This window comes from Erithacus rubecula (assembly GCF_903797595.1).
Source record: "Erithacus rubecula genome assembly, contig: scaffold_829_arrow_ctg1, whole genome shotgun sequence".
NCBI classification, from domain to species: Eukaryota; Metazoa; Chordata; class Aves; order Passeriformes; family Muscicapidae; genus Erithacus; species Erithacus rubecula.
The window spans coordinates 15,561-39,647 of record NW_027635508.1 but is presented as its reverse complement, the minus strand read 5'-3'; the positions used below and the strand labels follow the sequence as shown (position 1 = coordinate 39,647).

Genomic DNA, 24,087 nt, shown 5'->3' with positions numbered 1-24,087 from the left:
TTTTTTTTTCCCTTTTTTTCTTTTTTCCATTTTTTAACCCATTTTTCACCCATTTCCCCCATCCCCAGGGCCACGGGGGCTGCGGCCGCTACCAGCCCATTGTTAATCTCAATAATTCCCATTTTAACCCTTTTTTAACCCATTTTTTCCCCATTTCCCCCATCCCCAGGGCCACGGGGGCTGCAGCTGCTACCAGCCCATTGTTAATCTCAATAATTCTCATTTTTCACCATTTTTAACCCTTTTTTAACCCATTTTTAACCCATTTTTCACCATCCCCAGGGCCACGGGGGCTGCGGTCGGTACCAGCCCATTGTTAATCTCAATAATTCTCATTTTTTACCATTTTCCCCCATTTTTAACCCCATTTCCCCCATCCCCAGGGCCACGGGGGCTGCGGTCGGTACCAGCCCATTGTTAATCTCAATAATTCTCATTTCTCACCATTTTTAACCCTTTTTTAACCCATTTTTTCCCCATTTCCCCCATCCCCAGGGCCACGGGGGCTGCGGCCGCTACCAGCCCATTGTTAATCTCAATAATTCCCATTTTTCACCATTTTTAACCCATTTTTAACCCCATTTCCCCATCCCCAGGGCCACGGGGGCTGCTGTCAGTCCCAGCCCATTGTTAATCTCAATAATTCTCATTTTTTACCATTTTTAACCCATTTTTAACCCCATTTCCCCCATCCTCAGGGCCACGGGGGCTGCGGCCGCTACCAGCCCATTGTTAATCTCAATAATTCCCATTTTAACCCTTTTTTAACCCATTTTTTCCCCATTTCCCCCATCCCCAGGGCCACGGGGGCTGCGGTCGCTACCAGCCGCGCATCCGCCGCTCGGGGCTGGAGCTCTACGCCGAGTGGAAACACGTCAACGAGGATTCTCAGGAGAAGAAGATCCTGCTGAGCCCCGAGCGCGTGCACGAGATCTTCAAACGCATCTCGGACGAGGAATGCTTCGTGCTGGGCATGGACCCCAAATTCGCCCGGCCCGAGTGGATGGTGTGCACGGTGCTGCCGGTGCCACCCCTGTCCGTGCGTCCTGCCGTGGTCATGCAGGGCTCAGCCAGGAACCAGGTGGGGTTTGGGGTGATATTGGGGTGATTTTGGGGTGTTTGGGGTGTGTGTGCACGGTGCTGCCGGTGCCACCCCTGTCCGTGCGTCCTGCCGTGGTCATGCAGGGCTCAGCCAGGAACCAGGTGGGGTTTGGGGATCACACTGAGGGGTTTTTGGGGTGATATTGGGGTGATATTGGGGTGATATTGGGGTGATATTGGGGTGATATTGGGGTGTTTGGGGTGATATTGGGGTGATATTGGGGTGATATTGGGGTGATATTGGGGTGTTTGGGGTGATATTGGGGTGATATTGGGGTGATATTGGGGTGATATTGGGGTGATGTTGGGGTGTTTGGGGTGATATTGGGGTGATATTGGGGTGATATTGGGGTGTTTGGGGTGATATTGGGGTGTTTGGGGTGATATTGGGGTGATATTGGGGTGTTTGGGGTGATATTGGGGTGATATTGGGGTGATATTGGGGTGTTTGGGGTGATATTGGGGTGATATTGGGGTGATATTGGGGTGATATTGGGGTGAATTTATGGGATATTGGGGTGATATTGGGGTGTTTGGGGTGATATTGGGGTGATATTGGGGTGTTTGGGGTGATATTGGGGTGATTTTGGGGTGATTTTGGGGTGATATTGGGGTGATATTGGGGTGATTTTGGGGTGATTTTGGGGTGTTTGGGGTGATATTGGGGTGATATTGGGGTGTTTGGGGTGATATTGGGGTGATTTTGGGGTGACATTGGGGTGACTTTGGGGTGACACTGGGGTGATATTGGGGTGATATTGGGGTGTTTTGGGGTGATTTTGTGGGGTTTGGGGTGAATTTATGAGGTTTTATGGTGATGGTGATATTGTGGGGTTTTGGGGTGATTTTGTGGGGTTTTGGGGTGATTTTGTGGGGTTTTGGGGTGAATTTATGAGGTTTTATGGTGATGGTGATTTTGTGGGGTTTTGGGGTGATTTTGTGGGATTTTGGGGTGACATTGTGGAGTTTTGGGGTGAATTTATGAGGTTTTATGGTGATGGTGATTTTGTGGGGTTTTGGGTGATTTTTGTGTTGTTTGTGGTGGTTTTTTGGGGTGTTTGGGGTGAATTTATGGGGTTTTAGGGTGAATTTGTGGGATTTTGGGGTGATATTGTGGGATTTTGGGGTGATATTGTGGGATTTTGGGGTGAATTTGTGGGGTTTTGGGGTGAATTTATGAGGTTTTAGGGTGATGGTGATATTGTGGGGTTTTGGGGTGATTTTTGTGTTGTTTGTGGTGGTTTTTTTGGGGTGTTTGGGGTGAATTTATGGGGTTTTAGGGTGAATTTGTGGGATTTTGGGGTGATATTGTGGGATTTTGGGGTGACATTGTGGGGTTTTGGGGTGAATTTATGAGGTTTTATGGTGATGGTGATTTTGTGGGGTTTTGGGGTGATTTTGTGGGGTTTTGGGGTGATTTTGTGGGGTTTTGGGGTGATTTTGTGGGGTTTTGGGGTGAATTTATGAGGTTTTATGGTGATGGTGATTTTGTGGGGTTTTGGGGTGATTTTGTGGGGTTTTGGGGTGATTTTGTGGAGTTTTGGGGTGAATTTATGGGGTTTTATGGTGATGGTGATATTGTGGGGTTTTGGGGTGATATTGTGGGGTTTTGGGGTGATATTGTGGGATTTTGGGGTGATTTTGTGGAGTTTTGGGGTGAATTTATGAGGTTTTATGGTGATGGTGATATTGTGGGGTTTTGGGGTGATTTTGTGGGGTTTTGGGGTGAATTTATGGGGTTTTATGGTGATGGTGATATTGTGGGGTTTTGGGGTGATTTTGTGGAGTTTTGGGGTGAATTTATGGGGTTTTATGGTGATGGTGATATTGTGGGGTTTTGGGGTGATATTGTGGGGTTTTGGGGTGATATTGTGGGGTTTTGGGGTGAATTTGTGGGGTTTTGGGGTGAATTTATGAGGTTTTATGGTGATGGTGATATTGTAGGGTTTTGGGGTGATTTTTGTGTTGTTTGTGGTGTTTTTTTGGGGTGTTTGGTGCACTGTTCTGCCCGTGCCCCCCTCTCTGTGCTCATTCCCACATCCACCTCTGCACTGGGGCAGTTTTGGGGGTTCCCTGATGCCTTTTTTGGGGTCTCCCCTCTCCTTGTGCTCCCCATTCCCCTTTTCCAACCCCCCAAACCCCTTTGGCCCACCCCCATTCCTTCCCCCCCTCACTCTGACTTCCCCTCCCTCCCCCAACACCAAACCCCCTCATCAATCAATTTTAGGGTCACCCCACTAATTTTTGGGGTGTCCCCAGGATGACCTGACCCACAAATTAGCCGACATCGTTAAGATCAACAATCAACTGCGGCGTAACGAGCAGAACGGGGCGGCCGCGCACGTCATCGCCGAGGACGTCAAACTGCTGCAGTTCCACGTGGCCACCATGGTGGACAACGAGCTGCCAGGCCTGCCCAGGGTGAGGGAGGGGTTTGGGGGGTCTCACAGGGGTCCCAGAGGGGTTTTTGGGGTGACACAGGTAGAAATGGTGGCCCCATGTCACACCCATGAAGCTCGAACTGCTGCAGTTCCATGTGGCCACCATGGTGGACAATGAACTGCCCAGCCTGCCTAGGGTTTGGGGGGGTCACAGAGGGATTTTAGGGGTCCCAGAGGGGTTTTTGGGGTGACACAGGTAGAAATGGTGGCCCCATGTCACACCCATGGAGCTCAAACTGCTGCAGTTCCACGTGGCCACCATGGTGGACAACGAGCTGCCCAGCCTGCCTAGGATTTGGGGGGGTCACAGAGGGGTTTTGGGGGGGTCTCAGAGGGTTTTTGGGGGTCTCAAAGGGGTTTTGGGGGGTCCCAGAGGGGTTTTTGGGGTGATTCAGGTAGAAATGGTGGCCCCATGTCACACCCATGGAGCTCAAACTGCTGCAGTTCCACGTGGCCACCATGGTGGACAATGAGCTGCCCAGCCTGCCTAGGGTATGGGGATGGATTTTGGGGGTCACAGAGGGGTTTTGGGGGGTCTCAGAGGGGTTTTGGGGGGTCCCAGAGGGGTTTTGGGGTGATTCAGGTAGAAATGGTGGCCCCATGTCACACCCATGGAGCTCAAACTGCTGCAGTTCCATGTGGCCACCATGGTGGACATCGAGCTGCCCAGCCTGCCTAGGGTTTGGGGGGGTCACAGAAGGGTTTTGAGGGGTCTCAGAGGGAGTTTGGGGGTCTCAGAGGGGTCACAGAGAGGTTTAGGGGTCTCACAGGGGTCCCAGAGGGGTTTTTGGGGTGATTCAGGTAGAAATGGTGGCCCCATGTCACACCCATGGAGCTCAAACTGCTGCAGTTCCACGTGGCCACCATGGTGGACAATGAACTGCCCAGCCTGCCTAGGGTTTGGGGGGGTCACAGAGGGATTTTGGGGGTCTCAGAGGGTTTTTGGGAGATCTCAGAGGGGTTTTGGGGGGTCTCAGAGGGGTTTTTGGGGGGTCTCAGAGGGGTTTTGGGGGGTCTCAGAGGGGTTTTTGGGGTGATTCAGGTAGAAATGGTGGCCCCATGTCACACCCATGGAGCTCAAACTGCTGCAGTTCCATGTGGTCACCATGGTGGACAATGAGCTGCCCAGCCTGCCCAGGGTGAGGGAGGGATTTTGGGGGGTCTCAGAGGGAGTTTGGGGGTCACAGAGGGGTCACTCAGGGGTTTTTGGGGTCACAGATGGGGCAGAAAGGGGACAAGTAGGGACAAACCACCCTGAGAACTCCCTGAGCCCCCCAAAGTCACTGGGACATTCCTGGAAAAATCCATTTATGTCCCCCAGAGCATCCTGGATTTTTGGGGTGTTTCTGGGCTATTTTTAGGGTCTCACCCCCCTCCTGACCCCCCATTTCTCCCTCCCTAAGCCATACAAAATTTAGGGGATCCCCCAAATATTTTTTACTCCCCAAACCCCCCCAAAATCACAGCAGGAGCCGAGAACATTCCTGGGAGGATCGATTCATATCTCCCAGCACATCCTGGATTTTTGGGGTGTTTCTGGGCTGTTTTTAGGGTCTCACCCCCCTCCTGACCCCCCTTTTTCTCCCCCCAGGCCATGCAGAAGTCGGGGCGCCCCCTGAAGTCTCTGAAGCAGCGGCTGAAGGGGAAGGAGGGGCGGGTGAGGGGGAACCTGATGGGCAAGCGGGTGGATTTCAGCGCGCGCACCGTCATCACGCCCGACCCCAACCTGGCCATCGACCAGGTGGGAGTGCCCCGCTCCATCGCTGCCAACATGACCTTTGCTGAGATTGTCACCCCCTTCAACATCGACAGGTGGGGTGTATGGGGGGTTTATGGGGGGTTTATGGGGGGTTTATGGGGTGTATAGGGGGTGTATGGGGGGTTTATGGGGTGTTTGGGGTGGGAGATCCATCACCGCTCCATCGCTGCCAACATGACCTTTGCTGAGATTGTCACCCCCTTCAACATCGACAGGTGGGGTGTATTGGGGGGTTTATGGGGTGTATTGGGGGATTTATGGGGTGTTTGGGGTGGTTTAGGGTGAGTTTTTGGGTGTTTGGGGGTGGGAGATCCATCACCGCTCCATCGCTGCCAACGTGACCTTTGCTGAGGTTGTCACCCCCTTCAACATCGACAGGTGGGGTGTATGGGGGGTTTATGGGGTGTATTGGGGGGTTTATGGGGTGTATTGGGGGTTTATGGGGTGTATAGGGGGTTTATGGGGTGTTTGGGGTGGGAGTGCCCTGGTCCATCGCTGCCAACGTGACCTTTGCTGAGGTTGTCACCCCCTTCAACATTGACAGGTGGGCTCTGTGCTGATCCCAATAACCCAAAACAACCCCAAACCCTCTTTAAAACCCCATTGGTTTTTCTGAGTGTGACTAACAGCTGTGAGCTCAGCCCCTGAACCCCAAAATCCCCTGGATTCACCCCCCAAATGCCCTGAACTCCCTCCCAAATCTCCTGAACTCCCCCCAAATTCCCTGAACTCCCCCTCAAATCTCCTGAACTCCCCCCCAAATCTCCTGAACTCCCCCCAAATGCCCTGAACCCCAAAATCCCCTGGATTCACCCCCCAAATGCCCTGAGCTCCCCCCAAATGCCCTGAACTCCCCCCCAAATGCCCTGAACTCCCCCCCAAATGCCCTGAGCTCCCCCCAAATGCCCTGAACTCCCCCCCAAATGCCCTGAACTCCCCCCCAAATGCCCTGAGCTCCCCCCAAATCTCCTGAACTCCCCCCAAATCCCCTGGATTCACCCCCCAAATCTCCTGAACTCCCCCCCAAATGCCCTGAACTCCCCCCAAATGCCCTGAACTCCCCCCAAATGCCCTGAACTCCCCCCAAATCCCCTGAACTCCCCCCCAAATGCCCTGAACTCCCCCCCAAATGCCCTGAACTCCCCCCAAATGCCCTGAACTCCCCCCAAATGCCCTGAACTCCCCCCAAATTCCCTGAACTCCCCCCAAATGCCCTGAACTCCCCCCCAAATGCCCTGAACTCCCCCCAAATGCCCTGAACTCCCCCCAAATCTCCTGAACTCCCCCCCAAATGCCCTGAGCTCCCCCCAAATACCCTGAACTCCCCCCAAATGCCCTGAACTCCCCCCAAATTCCCTCAGGCTGCAGGAGCTGGTGCGCAGGGGGAACAGCCAATACCCAGGAGCCAAATACATCATCAGGGACAACGGGGACAGGATCGACCTGCGCTTCCACCCCAAACCCAGCGACCTGCACCTGCAGATTGGCTACAAGGTCAGAGCCCAGGCACCCCAAAAACCACAACAGGGACCCCAAAAATCCCAAAATCCAACCAGGGACCCCAAAAACCACGACAGGGACCTCAAAAACCCCAAAATCCAACCAGGGACCCCCAAAATCCAACCAGGCACCCCAAAAACCTCAAAATCCGACCAGGGACCCCAAAAACCCCAAATCCAACCAGGGACCACAAAAACCACAACAGGGACCCCAAAAATCCCAAAATCCAACCAGGGACCCCCACAACACAGCCAGGCACCCCAAAAACCCCAAAATCCAACCAGGGACCCCAAAAACCCCAAACCCAGCGACCTGCACCTGCAGATTGGCTACAAGGTCAGAGCCCAGGCACCCCAAAAACCCCAAAATCCAACCAGGGACCCCCACAACACAGCCAGGGACCCCAAAAACCCCAAAATCCGACCAGGGACCCCCACAACACAGCCAGGGACCCCAAAACACAGGGACCCCAAAAACCCCAAAAACCACAACAGGGACCCCAAAAACACCAACACACAGCCAGGGATCCAAAACACAGCCAGAGACCCCAAAAACCCCAAAACACAGCTAGGGACCCCAAAAACCACAACAGGGACCCCAAAAAACACAGCCAGGGACCCCAAAAAAACCCAAAACACAGCTAGGGACCCCAAAAACCACAACAGGGACCCCAAAAACACAGCCAGGCACCCCAAAAACCCCAAAACACAGCTAGGGACCCCAAAAACACCAAAATCCAACCAGGGACCCCAAAAACCCCAAACCCAGCGACCTGCACCTGCAGATTGGCTACAAGGTCAGAGCCCAGGCACCCCAAAAACTACAACAGGGACCCCAAAATCCAACCAGGGACCCCCACAACACAGCCAGGGACACCTCAAAACGCCAAAACCACAACAGGGACCCCCAAAACCACGACAGGGACCCCAAAAATCCCCAAACCCAGCGACCTGCACCTGCAGATTGGCTACAAGGTCAGAGCCCAGGCACCCCAAAAACCCCAAAATCCAACCAGGGACCCCCACAACACAGCCAGGCACCCCAAAAACCACAACAGGGACCCCAAAAACACCAACACACAGCCAGGGATCCAAAACACAGCCAGAGACCCCAAAAACCCCAAAACACAGCTAGGGACCCCAAAAACCACAACAGGGACCCCAAAAAACCCAAAACACAGCTAGGGACCCCAAAAACCCCAAAATCCAACCAGGGACCCCAAAAAACCCAAACCCAGCAACCTGCATCTGCAGATTGGCTACAAGGTCAGAGCCCAGGCACCCCAAAAACCACAACAGGGACCCCAGAATCCAACCAGGGACCCCCACAACACAGCCAGGGACCCCAAAACACAGTCAGGGACCCCAAAAACCCCAAAAACCACAACAGGGACCCCAAAAACACCAACACACAGCTAGGGACCCCAAAACACAGCCAGAGACCCCAAAAAACCCAAAACACAGCTAGGGACCCCAAAAACCACAACAGGGACCCCAAAAACACAGCCAGGCACCCCAAAAACCCCAAAACACAGCTAGGGACCCCAAAAACCACAACAGGGACCCCAAAAACACAGCCAGGCACCCCAAAAACCCCAAAACACAGCCAGGGACCCCAAAAACCACAACAGGGACCCCAAAAACCACAACAGTGACCCCAAAACACAGCCAGGCACCCCAAAAACCCCAAAACACAGCCAGGGTCCCCAAAAACCCCAAACCACAACAGGGACCCCAAAAACCACAATGGGGACCCCAAAAAACCCAAAACACAGCCAGGGACCCCAAAAACCACAACAAGGACCCCAAAAACCACAACAGGGACCCCAAAAATCGCTGTAGGGATCCCAAAAACTGCCTGTGGACCCCAAAGCTGCAGAGGGGGATTCATTAAATTTGGGGTTCAAATCCTGGTTTGGGGTTCAGAGCTCTGAGTTTGGGGTTCAAATCCTGGTTTGGGGTTCAGAGCTCTGGGTTTGGGGTTCAATCCCTGATTTTGGGGTTCCCAATTCTCAATTTGGGATCCAACCCATAATTTTGCCTTCAAATCTTTGCACATTTGGGGCTCCACCCTCAATTTTGGTTTTCACCACCGAGGAACAAATTCAACCCCCAACTCTTCATTTTCCTCACTCTGACACTGTTTGTTTTTGGGGGGGAAAAAAAGCCATTTTTGGGGTGTGCCTGGTTTTTGGGGTGTGCCTGGTTTTTGGGGTGTCCCCCCTGATTTTTGGGGTTTTTTTTGGGGACAGGTGGAGCGTCACATGTGTGACGGGGACATCGTGATCTTCAACCGGCAGCCGACCCTGCACAAGATGTCCATGATGGGGCACAGGGTCAGGATCCTGCCCTGGTCCACCTTCAGGCTGAACCTCAGGTAAAAACCCCAAAAAAACCCCAAAATGAACCCAAAATTAACCCCAGATCCTGACCTGGTCCACCTTCAGGCTGAACCTCAGGTAAAAACCCCAAAAAACCCAAAATTAACCCCAAAAATAACCCCAGATCCTGACCTGGTCCACCTTCAGGCTGAACCTCAGGTAAAAACCCCAAAAAAACCCCAAAATGAACCCAAAATTAACCCCAGATCCTGCCCTGGTCCACCTTCAGGCTGAACCTCAGGTAAAAACCCCAAAAAAACCCCAAAATGAACCCAAAATTAACCCCAGATCCTGCCCTGGTGCAGCTTCAGGCTGAACCTCAGGTAAAAACCCCAAAAAAACCCCAAAATGAACCCCAGATCCTGCCCTGGTCCACCTTCAGGCTGAACCTCAGGTAAAAACCCCAAAAACCCCAAAATTAACCCAAAAATAACCCCAGATCCTGCCCTGCTCCAGCTTCAGGCTGAACCTCAGGTAAAAACCCCAAAAAAACCCCAAAATGAACCCAAAATTAACCCCAGATCCTGCCCTGCTCCACCTTCAGGCTGAACCTCAGGTAAAAACCCAAAAAAAACCCCAAAAAAAAACCCCAAAAATAACCCCAGATCCTGCCCTGCTCCACCTTCAGGCTGAACCTCAGGTAAAAACCCCCAAAAAAACCAAAATTAACCCCAAAAATAACCCCAGATCCTGTCCTGGTCCAGCTTCAGGCTGAACCTCAGGTAAAAACCCAAAAACCCCAAAATGAACCCAAAAATAACCCCAGATCCTGCCCTGGTCCAGCTTCAGGCTGAACCTCAGGTAAAAACCCAAAAAACCCCCCAAAAAACCCCAAAAATAACCCCAGATCCTGCCCTGGTGCAGCTTCAGGCTGAACCTCAGGTAAAAACCACAAAAAACCACCAAAATTAACCCCAAAAATAACCCCAGATCCTGCCCTGCTCCAGCTTCAGGCTGAACCTCAGGTAAAAACCCCAAAAAAACCCAAAATGAACCCAAAAATAACCCCAGATCCTGCCCTGGTCCACCTTCAGGCTGAACCTCAGGTAAAAACCCAAAAAACCCCAAAATTAACCCAAAAATAACCCCAGATCCTGCCCTGCTCCAGCTTCAGGCTGAACCTCAGGTAAAAACCCAAAAAACCCCAAAATGAACCCAAAATTAACCCCAGATCCTGCCCTGGTGCAGCTTCAGGCTGAACCTCAGGTAAAAACCCCAAAAAAACCCCAAAAATGAACCCCAAAAATAACCCCAGATCCTGCCCTGGTGCAGCTTCAGGCTGAACCTCAGGTAAAAACCCCCAAAAAACCCCAAAAATAACCCCAGATCCTGCCCTGGTGCAGCTTCAGGCTGAACCTCAGGTAAAAACCCCAAAAACCCCAAAATGAACCCAAAATTAACCCCAGATCCTGCCCTGGTGCAGCTTCAGGCTGAACCTCAGGTAAAAACCCAAAAAACCCCAAAATGAACCCAAAATTAACCCCAGATCCTGCCCTGGTGCAGCTTCAGGCTGAACCTCAGGTAAAAACCCCAAAAAAACCCAAAATTAACCCCAAAAATAACCCCAGATCCTGTCCTGGTCCAGCTTCAGGCTGAACCTCAGGTAAAAACCCCAAAAAAACCAAAATTAACCCCAAAAATAACCCCAGATCCTGCCCTGGTGCAGCTTCAGGCTGAACCTCAGGTAAAAACCCAAAAAAAACCCAAAATTAACCCCAAAAATAACCCCTGATCCTGCCCTGGTCCAGCTTCAGGCTGAACCTCAGGTAAAAACCCAAAAACCCCAAATTTACTCCAAAAATAACCCCAGATCCTGCCCTGGTGCAGCTTCAGGCTGAACCTCAGGTAAAAACCCAAAAACCCCAAAATTAACCCCAGATCCTGCCCTGCTCCAGCTTCAGGCTGAACCTCAGGTAAAAACCCCAAAAAAACCCCAAAATGAACCCAAAATTAACCCCAGATCCTGCCCTGGTGCAGCTTCAGGCTGAACCTCAGGTAAAAACCCAAAAACCCCAAAAAAACCCCAAAAATAACCCCAGATCCTGCCCTGCTCCACCTTCAGGCTGAACCTCAGGTAAAAACCCCCAAAAAACCCCAAAATGAACCCAAAAATAACCCCAGATCCTGCCCTGGTGCAGCTTCAGGCTGAACCTCAGGTAAAAACCCCAAAAAAACCCCAAAATGAACCCAAAATTAACCCCAGATCCTGCCCTGGTGCAGCTTCAGGCTGAACCTCAGGTAAAAACCCCCAAAAAAACCAAAATTAACCCCAAAATTAACCCCAGATCCTGCCCTGGTGCAGCTTCTGTTCAGATTTGAGGTAAAAAACCCCAAAAACTTCCCAAAAAAACCCCAAATCACCCCCAGTGTCCCCTGAAGGTCCTCAGTGTCCCCTCAATGTCCTCAGTGTCCCCAATGTCCCTGATGTCCCCAAATTGTTCTCAATGTCTCCAATATCCCAGATGTCCCCACAGTGTCCCCAATGTCCCCTCAGTGTCCCCAATGTCCCCACAGTGCCCCCAGCACACTGTCCCCGATGTCCCCAATGTCCCCACAGTGTCCCCAATGTCCCCAGTGTCCCCTCAATGTGCCCAGTGTCTCCTATGTCCCAATGTCCCCACAGTGTCCCCTCAATGTCCCCCCAATGTCCCCTCATTGTCCCCTCAATGTCCCCCCAATGTCCCCTCAGTGTCCCCAATGTCCCCTCAGTGTCCCCAATGTCCCCTCAGTGTCCCCTCAATGTCCCCTCAGTGTCCCCAATGTCCCCACAGTGTCACCAATGTCCCCAGTGTCCCCTCAATGTGCCCAGTGTCTCCAGTGTCCCAGTGTCCCCACAGTGTCCCCTCAATGTCCCCCCAATGTCCCCTCAGTGTCCCCAATGTCCCCACAGTGTCACCACCCCCTACAACGCCGATTTTGACGGCGATGAGATGAACCTGCCCAATGTCCCCAATGTCCCCTCAGTGTCCCCAATGTCCCCACAGTGTCACCACCCCCTACAACGCCGATTTTGACGGCGATGAGATGAACCTGCCCCGTGTCCCCTCAGTGTCCCCAATGTCCCCTCAGTGTCCCCAATGTCCCCACAGTGTCCCCAATGTCCCCATGATGTCACCACTCCCTACAACGCCGATTTCGATGGTGATGAGATGAACCTGCCCCGTGTCCCCAATGTCCCCACAGTGTCACCAATGTCCCCACAGTGTCACCACTCCCTACAACGCCGATTTTGACGGCGATGAGATGAACCTGCCCCGTGTCCCCAATGTCCCCACAGTGTCCCCAATGTCCCCACAGTGTCCCTGCTGTGTCCCCACAGTGTCACCACCCCCTACAACGCCGATTTTGACGGCGATGAGATGAACCTGCCCAATGTCCCCACAATGTCCCCTGTGTCCCCACAGTGTCACCACCCCCTACAATGCCGATTTTGACGGCGATGAGATGAACCTGCCCAATGTCCCCAATGTCCCCACAGTGTCACCACTCCCTACAACGCCGATTTTGACGGCGATGAGATGAACCTGCCCCGTGTCCCCTCAGTGTCCCCAATGTCCCCACAGTGTCACCACCCCCTACAACGCCGATTTTGACGGCGATGAGATGAACCTGCACCTGCCGCAGTCGCTGGAGACGCGCGCTGAGATCCAGGAGCTGGCCATGGTGCCCAGGATGATCGTCACCCCCCAGAGCAACCGGCCCGTCATGGGCATCGTGCAGGACACGCTGACGGCCGTGCGCAAGTTCACCAAGAGGGACGTCTTCCTTGAGAGGGTCTGTCTGGGGTGGGATTCAGGGGGAGATTTGGGGTCATTTAGGGTCATTTTGGGGTGATTTATGGTGTTTTTGGGGTTGGTTTGACAGGTTTTAGGGCAGGTGATTCAGGTGGGTTTTAGTTCAGGACACGCTGACGGCCGTGCGCTAGTTCACCAAGAGGGACGTCTTCCTCGAGAGGGTCCGTCTGGGGGGGGATTCAGGGGGAGATTTGGAGGTGTTTTGGGGTGATTTGAGGTGTTTTTGAGGTGTTTCTGGGGTGGTTTGACAGGTTTTAGGGCAGGTGTTGGGAGGGGTTTTAGTTCAGGACACGCTGACGGCCGTGCACAAGTTCACCAAGAAGGACATCTTCCTCCAGAGTGTCGGTTTTGGGGAGAATTCAGGGGGCTTTTGGGGTGGTTTGAGATGGTTTAGAGTCATTTTGGGGTGATTTAGGATGGTTTTGGGGTGATTTGAGGTGTTTTTGAGGTGTTTCTGGGGTTGGTTTGTCAGGTTTTAGGGCAGGTGTTGGGAGGGGTTTTAGTTCAGGACGCGCTGACGGCCGTGCGCAAGTTCACCAAGAGGAACGTCTTCCTCGAGAGGGTCTGTCTGGGGGGGGATTCAGGGGGAGATTTGGGGGTGTTTTGGGGTGGTTTGGGGTTGTTTTGAGGTGTTTCTGGGGTGGTTTGTCAGGTTTTAGGGCACGTGTTTGAAGTGGGGTTTAGTTCAGGACACGCTGACGGCCGTGCACAAGTTCACCGAGAGGGACATCTTCCTCCAGAGTGTCGGTTTTGGGAAGAATTCAGGGGGCTTTTGGGGTGGTTTGAGATGGTTTAGAGTCATTTTGGGGTGATTTAGGATGGTTTTGGGGTGATTTGGGGTTGTTTTGAGGTGTTTCTGGGGTGGTTTGTCAGGTTTTAGGGCAGGTGATTCAGGTGGGTTTTAGTTCAGGACACGCTGACGGCTGTGCACAAGTTCACCAAGAGGGACGTCTTCCTCGAGAGGGTCCGTCTGGGGGGGGATTCAGGGGCAGATTTGGGGTCATTTAGGGTCATTTTGGGGTCATTTATGGTGTTTCTGGGGTGGTTTGACAGGTTTTAGGGCAGGTGTTTGAGGGGGGTTTTAGTTCAGGACACGCTGACGGCCGTGCGCAAGTTCACCAAGAAGGACATCTTCCTCCAGAGTGTCGGTTTTGGGGAGAATTCAGGGGGCTTTTGGGGTGGTTTGAGATGGTTTAGAGTCATTTTGGGGTGATTTAGGATGGTTTTGGGGTGATTTATGGTGTTTCTGGGGTGGTTTGTCAGGTTTTAGGGCAGGTGATTCAGGTGGGTTTTAGTTCAGGACACGCTGACGGCCGTGCGCAAGTTCACCAAGAGGGACATCTTCCTCGAGAGGGTCAGTCTGGGGGAAAATTTGGGGTGTTTGGGATCATTTTGGGATGATTTAGGGTCATTTTGGGGTCATTTATGGTGGTTTTGGGGTGGTTTGACAGGTTTTAGGGCAGGTGGTTCAGGTGAGTTTTAGTTCAGGACACGCTGACAGCCGTGCGCAAGTTCACCAAGAGGGACGTCTTCCTCGAGAGAGTCAAGTTTTGGGGAAAATTTGGGGTGTTTGGGATCATTTTGGGATGATTTAGGGTCATTTTGGGGTCATTTATGGTGTTTGTGGGGTTGGTTTGACAGGTTTTAGGGCAGGTGATTCAGGTGGGTTTAGTTCAGGACACGCTGACGGCCGTGCGCAAGTTCACCAAGAGGGATGTCTTCCTCGAGAGGGTCAAGTTTTGGGGAAAATTTGGGGTGTTTGGGATCATTTAGGATGATTTAGGGTCATTTTGGGGTGATTTATGGTGTTTTTGGGGTTGGTTTGACAGGTTTTAGGGCAGGTGATTCAGGTGGGTTTTAGTTCAGGACACGCTGACGGCCGTGCGCAAGTTCACCAAGAGGAACGTCTTCCTCCAGGGTGTTAAGTTTTGGGGAAAATTTGGGGGGGTTTGGGGTCATTTAGGATGGTTTTGGGGTCATTTAGGATTGTTATGGGGTCATTTAGGATGGTTTTGGGGTGATTTAAGATGGTTTTGGGGTGATTTGAGGTGGGTTTTGGGTTCATTTGGACAAGTTTTAGGAGGTGGTTTTAGGACAGGACGTGTTGGAATTTCCACCAGTGGAATTTCACTAACATCTTCCTGAACCAAGTTGGGTTTTGGGGTGATTTAAGGGGTTTGGGGTTGTTTAGGGTGATTTGAGGTGATTTAAGATGATTTTGGGATGATTTAGGGTGATTTGGGGTGATTTGAGGGGTTTTAGGGCAGGTGTTTGAGGTGGGGTTGAGCTCAGGACATGCTCATGGTTGGGAAGATGCTCCAACCCTCACTGAAGGGGGTTTGGGGCATTTTTGGGACATTTTGGGATCTCTATGGGATTATCTCAATCACTGACATTTTTGGGGTGTTTTTTGGGTTCCTCCAGGGCGAGGTGATGAACCTGCTGATGTTCCTCTCCACCTGGGATGAGGATTTTGGGATGTTTTAGGACATTTTGGGATCTCTATGGGATTATCTCAATCACTGACATTTCTGGGATGTTTTTTGGGTGTCCCCAGGGTGAGGTGATGAACCTGCTGATGTTCCTCTCCACCTGGGATGGGGATTTTGGGGTTTTTTAGGGCATTTTTAGGACATTGTGGCATCTCAGTAGGGTCTCTTTGGTCGGTGACATTTCTGGGGTGTTTTTGGGGTGTCCCCAGGGCGAGGTGATGAACCTGCTGATGTTCCTCTCCACCTGGGATGAGGATTTTGGGATATTTTAGGACATTTTGGGATCTCTATGGGATTATCTCAATCACTGACATTTCTGGGGTGTTTTTGGGGTGTTTTTTGGGTGTTCCCCGGGCGAGGTGATGAACCTGCTGATGTTCCTCTCCACCTGGGATGGGGATTTTGGGATGTTTTAGGACATTTTGGGATCTCTATGGGATTATCTCAATCACTGACATTTCTGGGGTTTTTTTGGGGTTCCTCCAGGGCGAGATGATGAACCTGCTGATGTTCCTCTCCACATGGGATGGGGATTTTGGGGATATTTTAGGACATTTTTTGATATTTTGGGATCTCTATGGGATTATCTCAATCACTGACATTTCTGGGGTGTTTTTGGGGTGTTTTTTGGGTGTTCCCCAGGGCAAGGTGATGAACCTGCTGATGTTCCTCTCCACCTGGGATGGGGATTTTGGGATATTTTAGGACATTTTTTGATATTTTGGGATCTCTATGGGATTATCTCAATCACTGACATTTTTGGGGTGTTTTTTGGGTGTCCCCAGGGCGAGGTGATGAACCTGCTGATGTTCCTCTCCACCTGGGATGGGGATTTTGGGGTTTTTTAGGACATTTTGGGATCTCTATGGGATTATCTCAATCACTGACATTTCTGGGGTGTTTTTTGGGTTCCTCCAGGGCGAGGTGATGAACCTGCTGATGTTCCTCTCCACCTGGGATGGGGATTTTGGGGATATTTTAAGACATTTTTTGACATTTTGGGATCTCTATGGGATTATCTCAATCACTGACATTTCTGGGGTGTTTTTTGGGTGTTCCCCAGGGCGAGGTGATGAACCTGCTGATGTTCCTCTCCACCTGGGATGGGGATTTTGGGATATTTTAGGACATTTTGGGATCTCTATGGGATTATCTCAATCACTGACATTTCTGGGGTGTTTTTGGGGTTTTTTTTGGGTTCCTCCAGGGCGAGGTGATGAACCTGCTGATGTTCCTCTCCACCTGGGATGGGGATTTTGGGATGTTTTAGGACATTTTGGGATCTCTATGGGATTATCTCAATCACTGACATTTCTGGGGTTTTTTTGGGTTCCTCCAGGGCGAGGTGATGAACCTGCTGATGTTCCTCTCCACCTGGGATGGGGATTTTGGGGATATTTTAGGACATTTTTTGATATTTTGGGATCTCTATGGGATTATCTCAATCACTGACATTTCTGGGGTGTTTTTGGGGTGTTTTTTGGGTTCCTCCAGGGCGAGGTGATGAACCTGCTGATGTTCCTCTCCACCTGGGATGGGGATTTTGGGATGTTTTAGAACATTTTGGGATCTCTATGGGATTATCTCTATCACTGACATTTCTGGGGTGTTTTTGGGGTGTTTTTTGGGTGTCCCCAGGGCGAGGTGATGAACCTGCTGATGTTCCTCTCCACCTGGGATGGGGATTTTGGGGATATTTTAGGACATTTTTTGACATTTTGGGATCTCTATGGGATTATCTCAATCACTGACATTTCTGGGGTGTTTTTTGGGTTCCTCCAGGGCGAGGTGATGAACCTGCTGATGTTCCTCTCCACCTGGGATGGCAAGGTGCCCCAGCCTGCCATCCTGAAGCCACGGCCCCTGTGGACAGGGAAGCAAATCTTCTCCCTGATCATCCCCGGGCACATCAACTGCATCCGCACGCACAGCACCCACCCCGACGACGAGGACAGCGGCCCCTACAAACACATCTCCCCTGGGGACACCAAGGTGGGCGGGGGGCAGGGGGGGCTTGGCTGGGCTCCCAGGGGGTGAGGGGTCATCTGAGGGGGCTTGGGGTGGGGTTTGAGGGGGTTTGGGTGGGATCTGAGAGGGCTTGGGGTCATCTGAGGGGGTGAGGGGACATCTGAGGGGGCTTGAGGGGGTTTGGGGTGATCTGAGGGGGCTTGGGTCATCTGAGGGGGTGAGGGAACATCTGAGGGGGCTTGAGGGGGTTTGGGGTGATCTGAGAGGGCTTGGGGTCATCTGAGGGGGTGAGGGAACATCTGAGGGGGCTTGAGGGGGTTTGAGGTAGTGTTTGAGGGGGCTTGGGGTGGTGTTTGAGGGGGCTTGGGGTGGGATCTGAGGGGGTTTAGGTGGGATCTGAGGGGGTTTGAGGGGCTTTGGGGTGATCTGAGGGGGTTTAGGTGGGATCTGAGGGGGTTTGAGGGGCTTTGGGGTGATCTGAGGGGGTTTGGGTGGGATCTGAGGGGGTTTGAGGGGCTTTGGGGTGATCTGAGGGGGCTTGGGGTCATCTGAGGGGGCTTGGGGTGGGATCTGAGGGGGTTTGAGGGGGTTTGGGGTGGGATCTGAGGGGGCTTGGGGTCATCTGAGGGGGCTTGGGGTCATCTGAGGGGGTGAGGGAACATCTGAGGGGGCTTGAGGGGGTTTGGGGTGGTGTTTGAGGGGGCTTGGGGTGGGATCTGAGGGGGTTTGGGTGGGATCTGAGGGGGTTTGAGGGGCTTTGGGGTGGGATCTGAGAGGGCTTGGGGTGATCTGAGGGGGCTTGGGGTGGGATCTGTGGGGGTTTGAGGGGGTTTGGGGGGATTTGGGTGGGATCTGAGGGGGCTTGGGGTCATCTGAGGGGGCTTGGGGTGGGATCTGAGGGGGTTTGAGGGGCTTTGGGGTGATCTGAGGGGGCTTTGGGTGGGATCTGAGGGGGTTTGAGGGGCTTTGGGGTGATCTGAGGGGGCTTGGGGTGGGATCTGAGGGGGTTTCAGGGGGTTTGGGGTGGGATCTGAGGGGGTTTGGGGATGGTTTGAGGGGCTTTGGGATGATCTGAGGGAGCTTGGGTGGGATCTGATGGAATTTTGGGATGGTTTGAGGGAGTTTGGTGATGGTTTGAGGGGGTTTGGGTGGGATCTGAGGGGGTTCTGGTGGGATCTGAGGGGGGTTTGGGGTGTTCTGAGGGGTCTTTGGTGGCACTTGCCCCACTCTAGGAGCACTTTGAGGTGACCTGGGGTTATTTTTGGGCTTCTCCTGGTGACACTGGGTGTCCCCTGGTGACACTGGGTGTCTCCCTGGTGTCACTGGGTGCCCCCTGGTGTCACTGGGTGCCCCCTGGTGTCACTGGGTGTCCCCCTGGTGTCACTGGGTGTCCCCTGGTGTCACTGGGCGTCTCCCTGGTGTCACTGGGTGCCCCCTGGTGTCACTGGGTGTCCCCTGGTGACACTTGGCTGTCCCCTGGTGACACTGGGTGTCCCCTGGTGACATTAGATGTCCCCTGGTGACACTGGGTGCCCCCTGGTGTCACTGGGTGTCCCCTGGTGACACTGGGTGTCCTCTGGTGACATTGGGTGTCTCCTGATGACACTGGGTGTCCCCTGGTGACATTGGGTGTCCCCTGATGACACTGGGTGTCTCCTGGTGACATTAGATGTCCCCTGGTGACACTGGGTGTCTCCTGGTGACACTGGGTGTCTCCTGGCTCTGTCACCTGTCCCTGGCTGTCCCCAGGTGATCGTGGAGAACGGGGAGCTCATCATGGGCATCCTGTGCAAGAAGTCCCTGGGCACCTCTGCAGGGTCCCTGGTGCACATCTCCTACCTGGAGATGGGCCACGACACCACCAGGCTCTTCTACAGCAACATCCAGACTGTCATCAACAACTGGCTGCTCATCGAGGGTGGGGCTCCTGGGGGGCTGGGACCCCTCTTGGTGGGGGTTTGGTCACTTGGGGACCTTCTCAGCTCCCAGCTTGGTGGAGCTCTGGGGGTTTGGACCTTGTTTTTGGGGTCCTGGTGGTTGTAGGACCCTGTTTTGGGGGGATTGGGACCCCTCTTGGTGGCACCTGATGGGGGTTTGGTCACTTGGACCTTCTCAGTTCCCAGCTTGGTGGAGCTCTGGGGGTTTTGGACCTTGTTTTTGGGGTCCTGGTGGTTCTTGGACCCTGTTTTTGGGGATTGGGACCCCTCTTGGTGGCACCAAACGAGGGTTTGGTCACCCAGGAACTTTCTCAGATTTCAGTTCAGTGGAGTTCTGGGGGTTTGGACCTTGTTTTTGGGGTCCTGGTGGTTCTTGGACCCTGTTTTTGGGGGGATTGGGACCCCTCTTGGTGGCACCTGATGGGGGTTTGGTCACTTGGACCTTCTCAGTTCCCAGCTTGGTGGAGCTCTGGGGGTTTTGGACCTTGTTTTTGGGGTCCTGGTGGTCCTTGGACCCATTTTTGGGGGTCTTCAGGTCCTGGGAATCTTTTTGGTGGCACCTTCTGGGGGTTTGGCCACTTGGGGACCTTCCCAGCCCCCAGCTTGGTGACACTTTGGTGTCCTTGGTGGTTCTTGAGTCCCATTTTTGTACCAAGAATATCTTGAGGTGTCCTCAGACCCTTTTTTGGAGACAAAGAATTCTCAGAAATTTTGGTGGCCGAGCTCCCACCCCCATTTTTACCCCTCATTGTCCCAAAACTTGCCCAGATCCTGAGCCAGGATTGATGTTTTGGGGGTCAGGGGTGGGATTGGAGGTGACCCCGAGTTTGGGGACCCCCCCTGAAGCTCAGATGTCCCCTCAGGTCACACCATTGGCATTGGGGACTCCATTGCTGATGCCAAGACCTACCAGGACATCCAGAACACCATCAAGAAAGCCAAGCAGGACGTCATTGAGGTGGGGGTTGGGGACAATTTTGGGGTTTCTCCAGGATTCTGGGGAGTCCTTGGAATTGTGGGGGACCTCCCTATTTTTTTGGGACACCCCCAGGTTGGGATTTTGGGGTTTTTTGGGTGATAATTTGGGATTTTGGGGATTTCTGCAATTTTTGGAGGTCTTGGGTTCCTTCAAGGGGAAGTTTTGGGGTGTCCTCTCCACATTTTTGGGGATCTCTGGGGGGGTTCCACAGGGGTTTGGATCGTTCCCAGAGTTCCTGGGATATTTTGGGATGTTATTTTGGAGGATCTCAGTGGGTTTTGGGTGGATCCTGAAGGATCTCAGTGGGTTTGGGGCAATTCCTGAAGGATCTCAGTGGGTTTGGGGCAATTCCTGAAGGATCTCAGTGGGTTTGCTGCAGTTCCTGAAGCATCTCAGTGGGGTTTGGGTGGATCCTGAAGGATCTCAGTGGATTTGGGGCAATTCCCGAAGGATCTCAGTGGGTTTTAGGTGGATCCTGAAGGATCTCAGTGGGTTTTAGGTGGATCCTGAAGGATCTCAGTGGGTTTGGGGCAATTCCTGAAGGATCTCAGTGGGTTTGCTGCAGTTCCTGAAGGATCTCAATGGGTTTGCTGCAGTTCCTGAAGGATCTCAGTGGGTTTGGGACAATTCCTGAAGGATCTCAGTGGGTTTTAGGTGGATCCTGAAGGATCTCAATGGGTTTGCTGCAGTTCCTGAAGGATCTCAGTGGGTTTTGGGTGGATCCTGAAGGATCTCAGCAGTTTTAGGTGGTTCCTGAAGGATCTCAGTGGGTTTTGGGTGGATCCTGAAGGATCTCAGTGGGTTTTAGGTGGATCCTGAAGGATTTCAATGGGTTTGCTGCAGTTCCTGAAGGATCTCAGTGGGTTTTAGGTGGTTCCTGAAGGATTTCAATGGGTTTGCTGCAGTTCTTGAAGGATCTCAGTGGGTTTTAGGTGGATCCTGAAGGATCTCACTGGGTTTGCTGCAGCCCCTCTCGAGTTTTTTGGCTTTTTTTCACCTTCTCATCTCCTTTCCCCCACCAGACCATCTGGAGGTGCCCCCCTGACCTTTCTGGGGGTCTCTTTGTGCTCTGCAGGTGATAGAGAAGGCTCACAACAACGAGCTGGAGCCCACCCCAGGCAACACCCTGAGACAAACCTTTGAGAACCAGGTGAACCGGATCCTGAACGACGCCCGCGACAAGACGGGCTCCTCGGCCCAGAAATCCCTCTCTGAGTACAACAACTTCAAATCCATGGTGGTCTCGGGGGCCAAGGGCTCCAAGATCAACATCTCCCAGGTTTGGGGGGCTCCACGGGGGGTTTGGGGCGGTTCCTGAAGGATCTCAGGGAGTTTTGGGTGGATCTTGAAGGATCTCAGGGGGTTTGTTGTGGATCCTGAAGGATCTCGGGGGGTTTTAGGTGGTTCCTGAAGGATCTCAGGGGGTTTGGGGCGGATCCTGAAGGATCTCAGGGGGTTTGGGGCAGTTCCTGAAGGATCTCAGGGGGTTTGGGGCAGTTCCTGGAGGATCTCAGGGGGTTTGGGGTGGATCCTGAAGGATCTCAGGGGGTTTTAGGTGGTTCCTGAAGGATCTCAGGGTGTTTGGGGTGGATCCTGAAGGATCTCAGGGGGTTTTAGGTGGTTCCTGAAGGATCTCAGGGTGTTTGGGGTGGTTTCTGTGGAGTTTCTTGGAGTTTTTTGAGGTTCTTGAGGTGGTTTTGGGTACCAGGCAGTCCCAAGATCAACATCTCCAGGTTTGGGGTGGTTCCTGGATGTTCTCAGTGGGTTTTAGGTGGATCCTGGAGGATCTCAGTGGGTTTTAGGTGGTTCCTGGAGGATCTCAGTGGGATTTAGGTGGTTCCTGGAGGATCTCAGTGGGATTTAGGTGGTTCCTGGAGGATCTCAGTGGGATTTAGGTGGTTCCTGGATGTTCTCAGTGGGTTCTGGGTGGTTCCTGGATGATCTCACTGGGATTTAGGTGGTTCCTGGAGGATCTCAGCAGGTTTTAGGTGGTTCCTCAATGATCTCAGCAGGTTTTAGGTGGTTCCTCAATGATCTCAGCAGGTTTTAGGTGGTTCCTGGAGGATCTCAGCAGGTTTTAGGTGGTTCCTCAATGATCTCAGCAGGTTTTAGGTGGTTCCTGGAGGATCTCAGTGGGATTTAGGTGGTTCCTGGAGGATCTCAGTGGGTTTTGGGTGGTTCCTGGAGGATCTCAGCAGGTTTTAGGTGGTTCCTCAATGATCTCAGTGGGTTTTAGGTGGTTCCTGGAGGATCTCAGTGGGTTCTGGGTGGTTCTTCAATGATCTCAGCAGGTTTTAGGTGGTTCCTGGAGGATCTCAGTGGGTTTTAGGTGGTTCCTGGATGTTCTCAGTGGGATTTAGGTGGATCCTGGAGGATCTCAGTGGGATTTAGGTGGTTCCTGGAGGATCTCAGTGGGTTCTGGGTGGTTCCTGAAGGATCTCAGGGGGTTTTAGGTGGTTCCTGAAGGATCTCAGGGGTTTTGGGTGGTTCCTGGAGGATCTCAGTGGCTTTTAGGTGGTTCCTGGATGTTCTCAGTGGGATTTAGGTGGATCCTGAAGGATCTCAGTGGGATTTAGGTGGTTCCTGGAGGATCTCAGGGGGTTTGGGGCAGTTCCTGAAGGATCTCGGGGGGTTTGGGACAGTTCCTGAAGGATCTCAGGGGGTTTGGGGTGGATCCTGAAGGATCTCAGGGGGTTTTAGGTGGTTCCTTAATGATCGCAGTGGGTTCTGGGTGGTTCCTGGATGTTCTCAGTGGGATTTAGGTGGTTCCTGGAGGATCTCAGTGGGATTTAGGTGGTTCCTGGAGGATCTCAGTGGGTTCTTGGTGGTTCCTGGATGTTCTCAGTGGGTTCTGGGTGGTTCTTCAATGATCTCAGCAGGTTTTAGGTGGTTCCTCAATGATCTCAGCAGGTTTTAGGTGGTTCCTGGAGGATCTCAGCAGGTTTTAGGTGGTTCCTGGAGGATCTCAGCAGGTTTTAGGTGGTTCCTCAATGATCTCAGCAGGTTTTAGGTGGTTCCTGGATGCTCTCAGCAGGTTTTAGGTGGTTCCTCAATGATCTCAGCAGGTTTTAGGTGGTTCCTGGATGCTCTCAGCAGGTTTTAGGTGGTTCCTGGAGGATCTCAGCAGGTTTTAGGTGGTTCCTGGAGGATCTCAGCAGGTTTTAGGTGGTTCCTGGATGCTCTCAGCAGGTTTTAGGTGGTTCCTGGATGCTCTCAGCAGGTTTTAGGTGGTTCCTGGAGGATCTCAGCAGGTTTTAGGTGGTTCCTGGATGCTCTCAGCAGGTTTTAGGTGGTTCCTCAATGTTCTCAGTGGGTTCTGGACCCCATGCCTGCCCCTGTCCCTCAGGTGATTGCCGTGGTGGGGCAGCAGAACGTGGAGGGGAAGCGAATCCCCTTTGGCTTCAAGCACCGGACGCTGCCGCATTTCATCAAGGACGATTACGGCCCCGAGAGCCGCGGCTTCGTGGAGAACTCCTACCTGGCCGGGCTGACGCCCACCGAGTTCTTCTTCCACGCCATGGGCGGGCGCGAGGGGCTGATTGACACGGCCGTGAAAACGGCTGAGACTGGTCAGTGCCAAATCCTGCCCAAATCCTGCCCAAAACCTGCCCAAAACCTGCCCAAATCCCGCCCAAATCCTGCCCAAATCCTGCCCAAAACCGGCCCAAAACCTGCCCAAATCCTGCCCAAAACCGGCCCAAATCCCACCCAAAATCCTGAAATTGAGACCCCAAAT

The 24,087-nt window shown here is 52.7% G+C and overlaps 1 protein-coding gene across 1 annotated transcript in view; it reads left to right on the top strand.

The window, feature by feature from the left end:
* Positions 1-799: 799 nt before the first annotated feature.
* POLR2A (RNA polymerase II subunit A) overlaps positions 800-24,087 on the top strand; it is a gene marked incomplete at both ends in the record, with an annotated part of 35,321 nt that continues 12,033 nt past the window's right edge. Inside the window, 11 exons of the mRNA XM_079333143.1 lie at positions 800-1,081; positions 3,361-3,522; positions 5,134-5,354; positions 6,663-6,795; positions 9,053-9,177; positions 12,745-12,955; positions 17,250-17,459; positions 19,185-19,353; positions 20,236-20,330; positions 21,427-21,630; positions 23,698-23,920. Coding sequence (XP_079189269.1) covers positions 800-1,081; positions 3,361-3,522; positions 5,134-5,354; positions 6,663-6,795; positions 9,053-9,177; positions 12,745-12,955; positions 17,250-17,459; positions 19,185-19,353; positions 20,236-20,330; positions 21,427-21,630; positions 23,698-23,920 — 2,035 coding nt within the window. The remainder of the gene's footprint in view (positions 1,082-3,360; positions 3,523-5,133; positions 5,355-6,662; positions 6,796-9,052; positions 9,178-12,744; positions 12,956-17,249; positions 17,460-19,184; positions 19,354-20,235; positions 20,331-21,426; positions 21,631-23,697; positions 23,921-24,087) is intronic.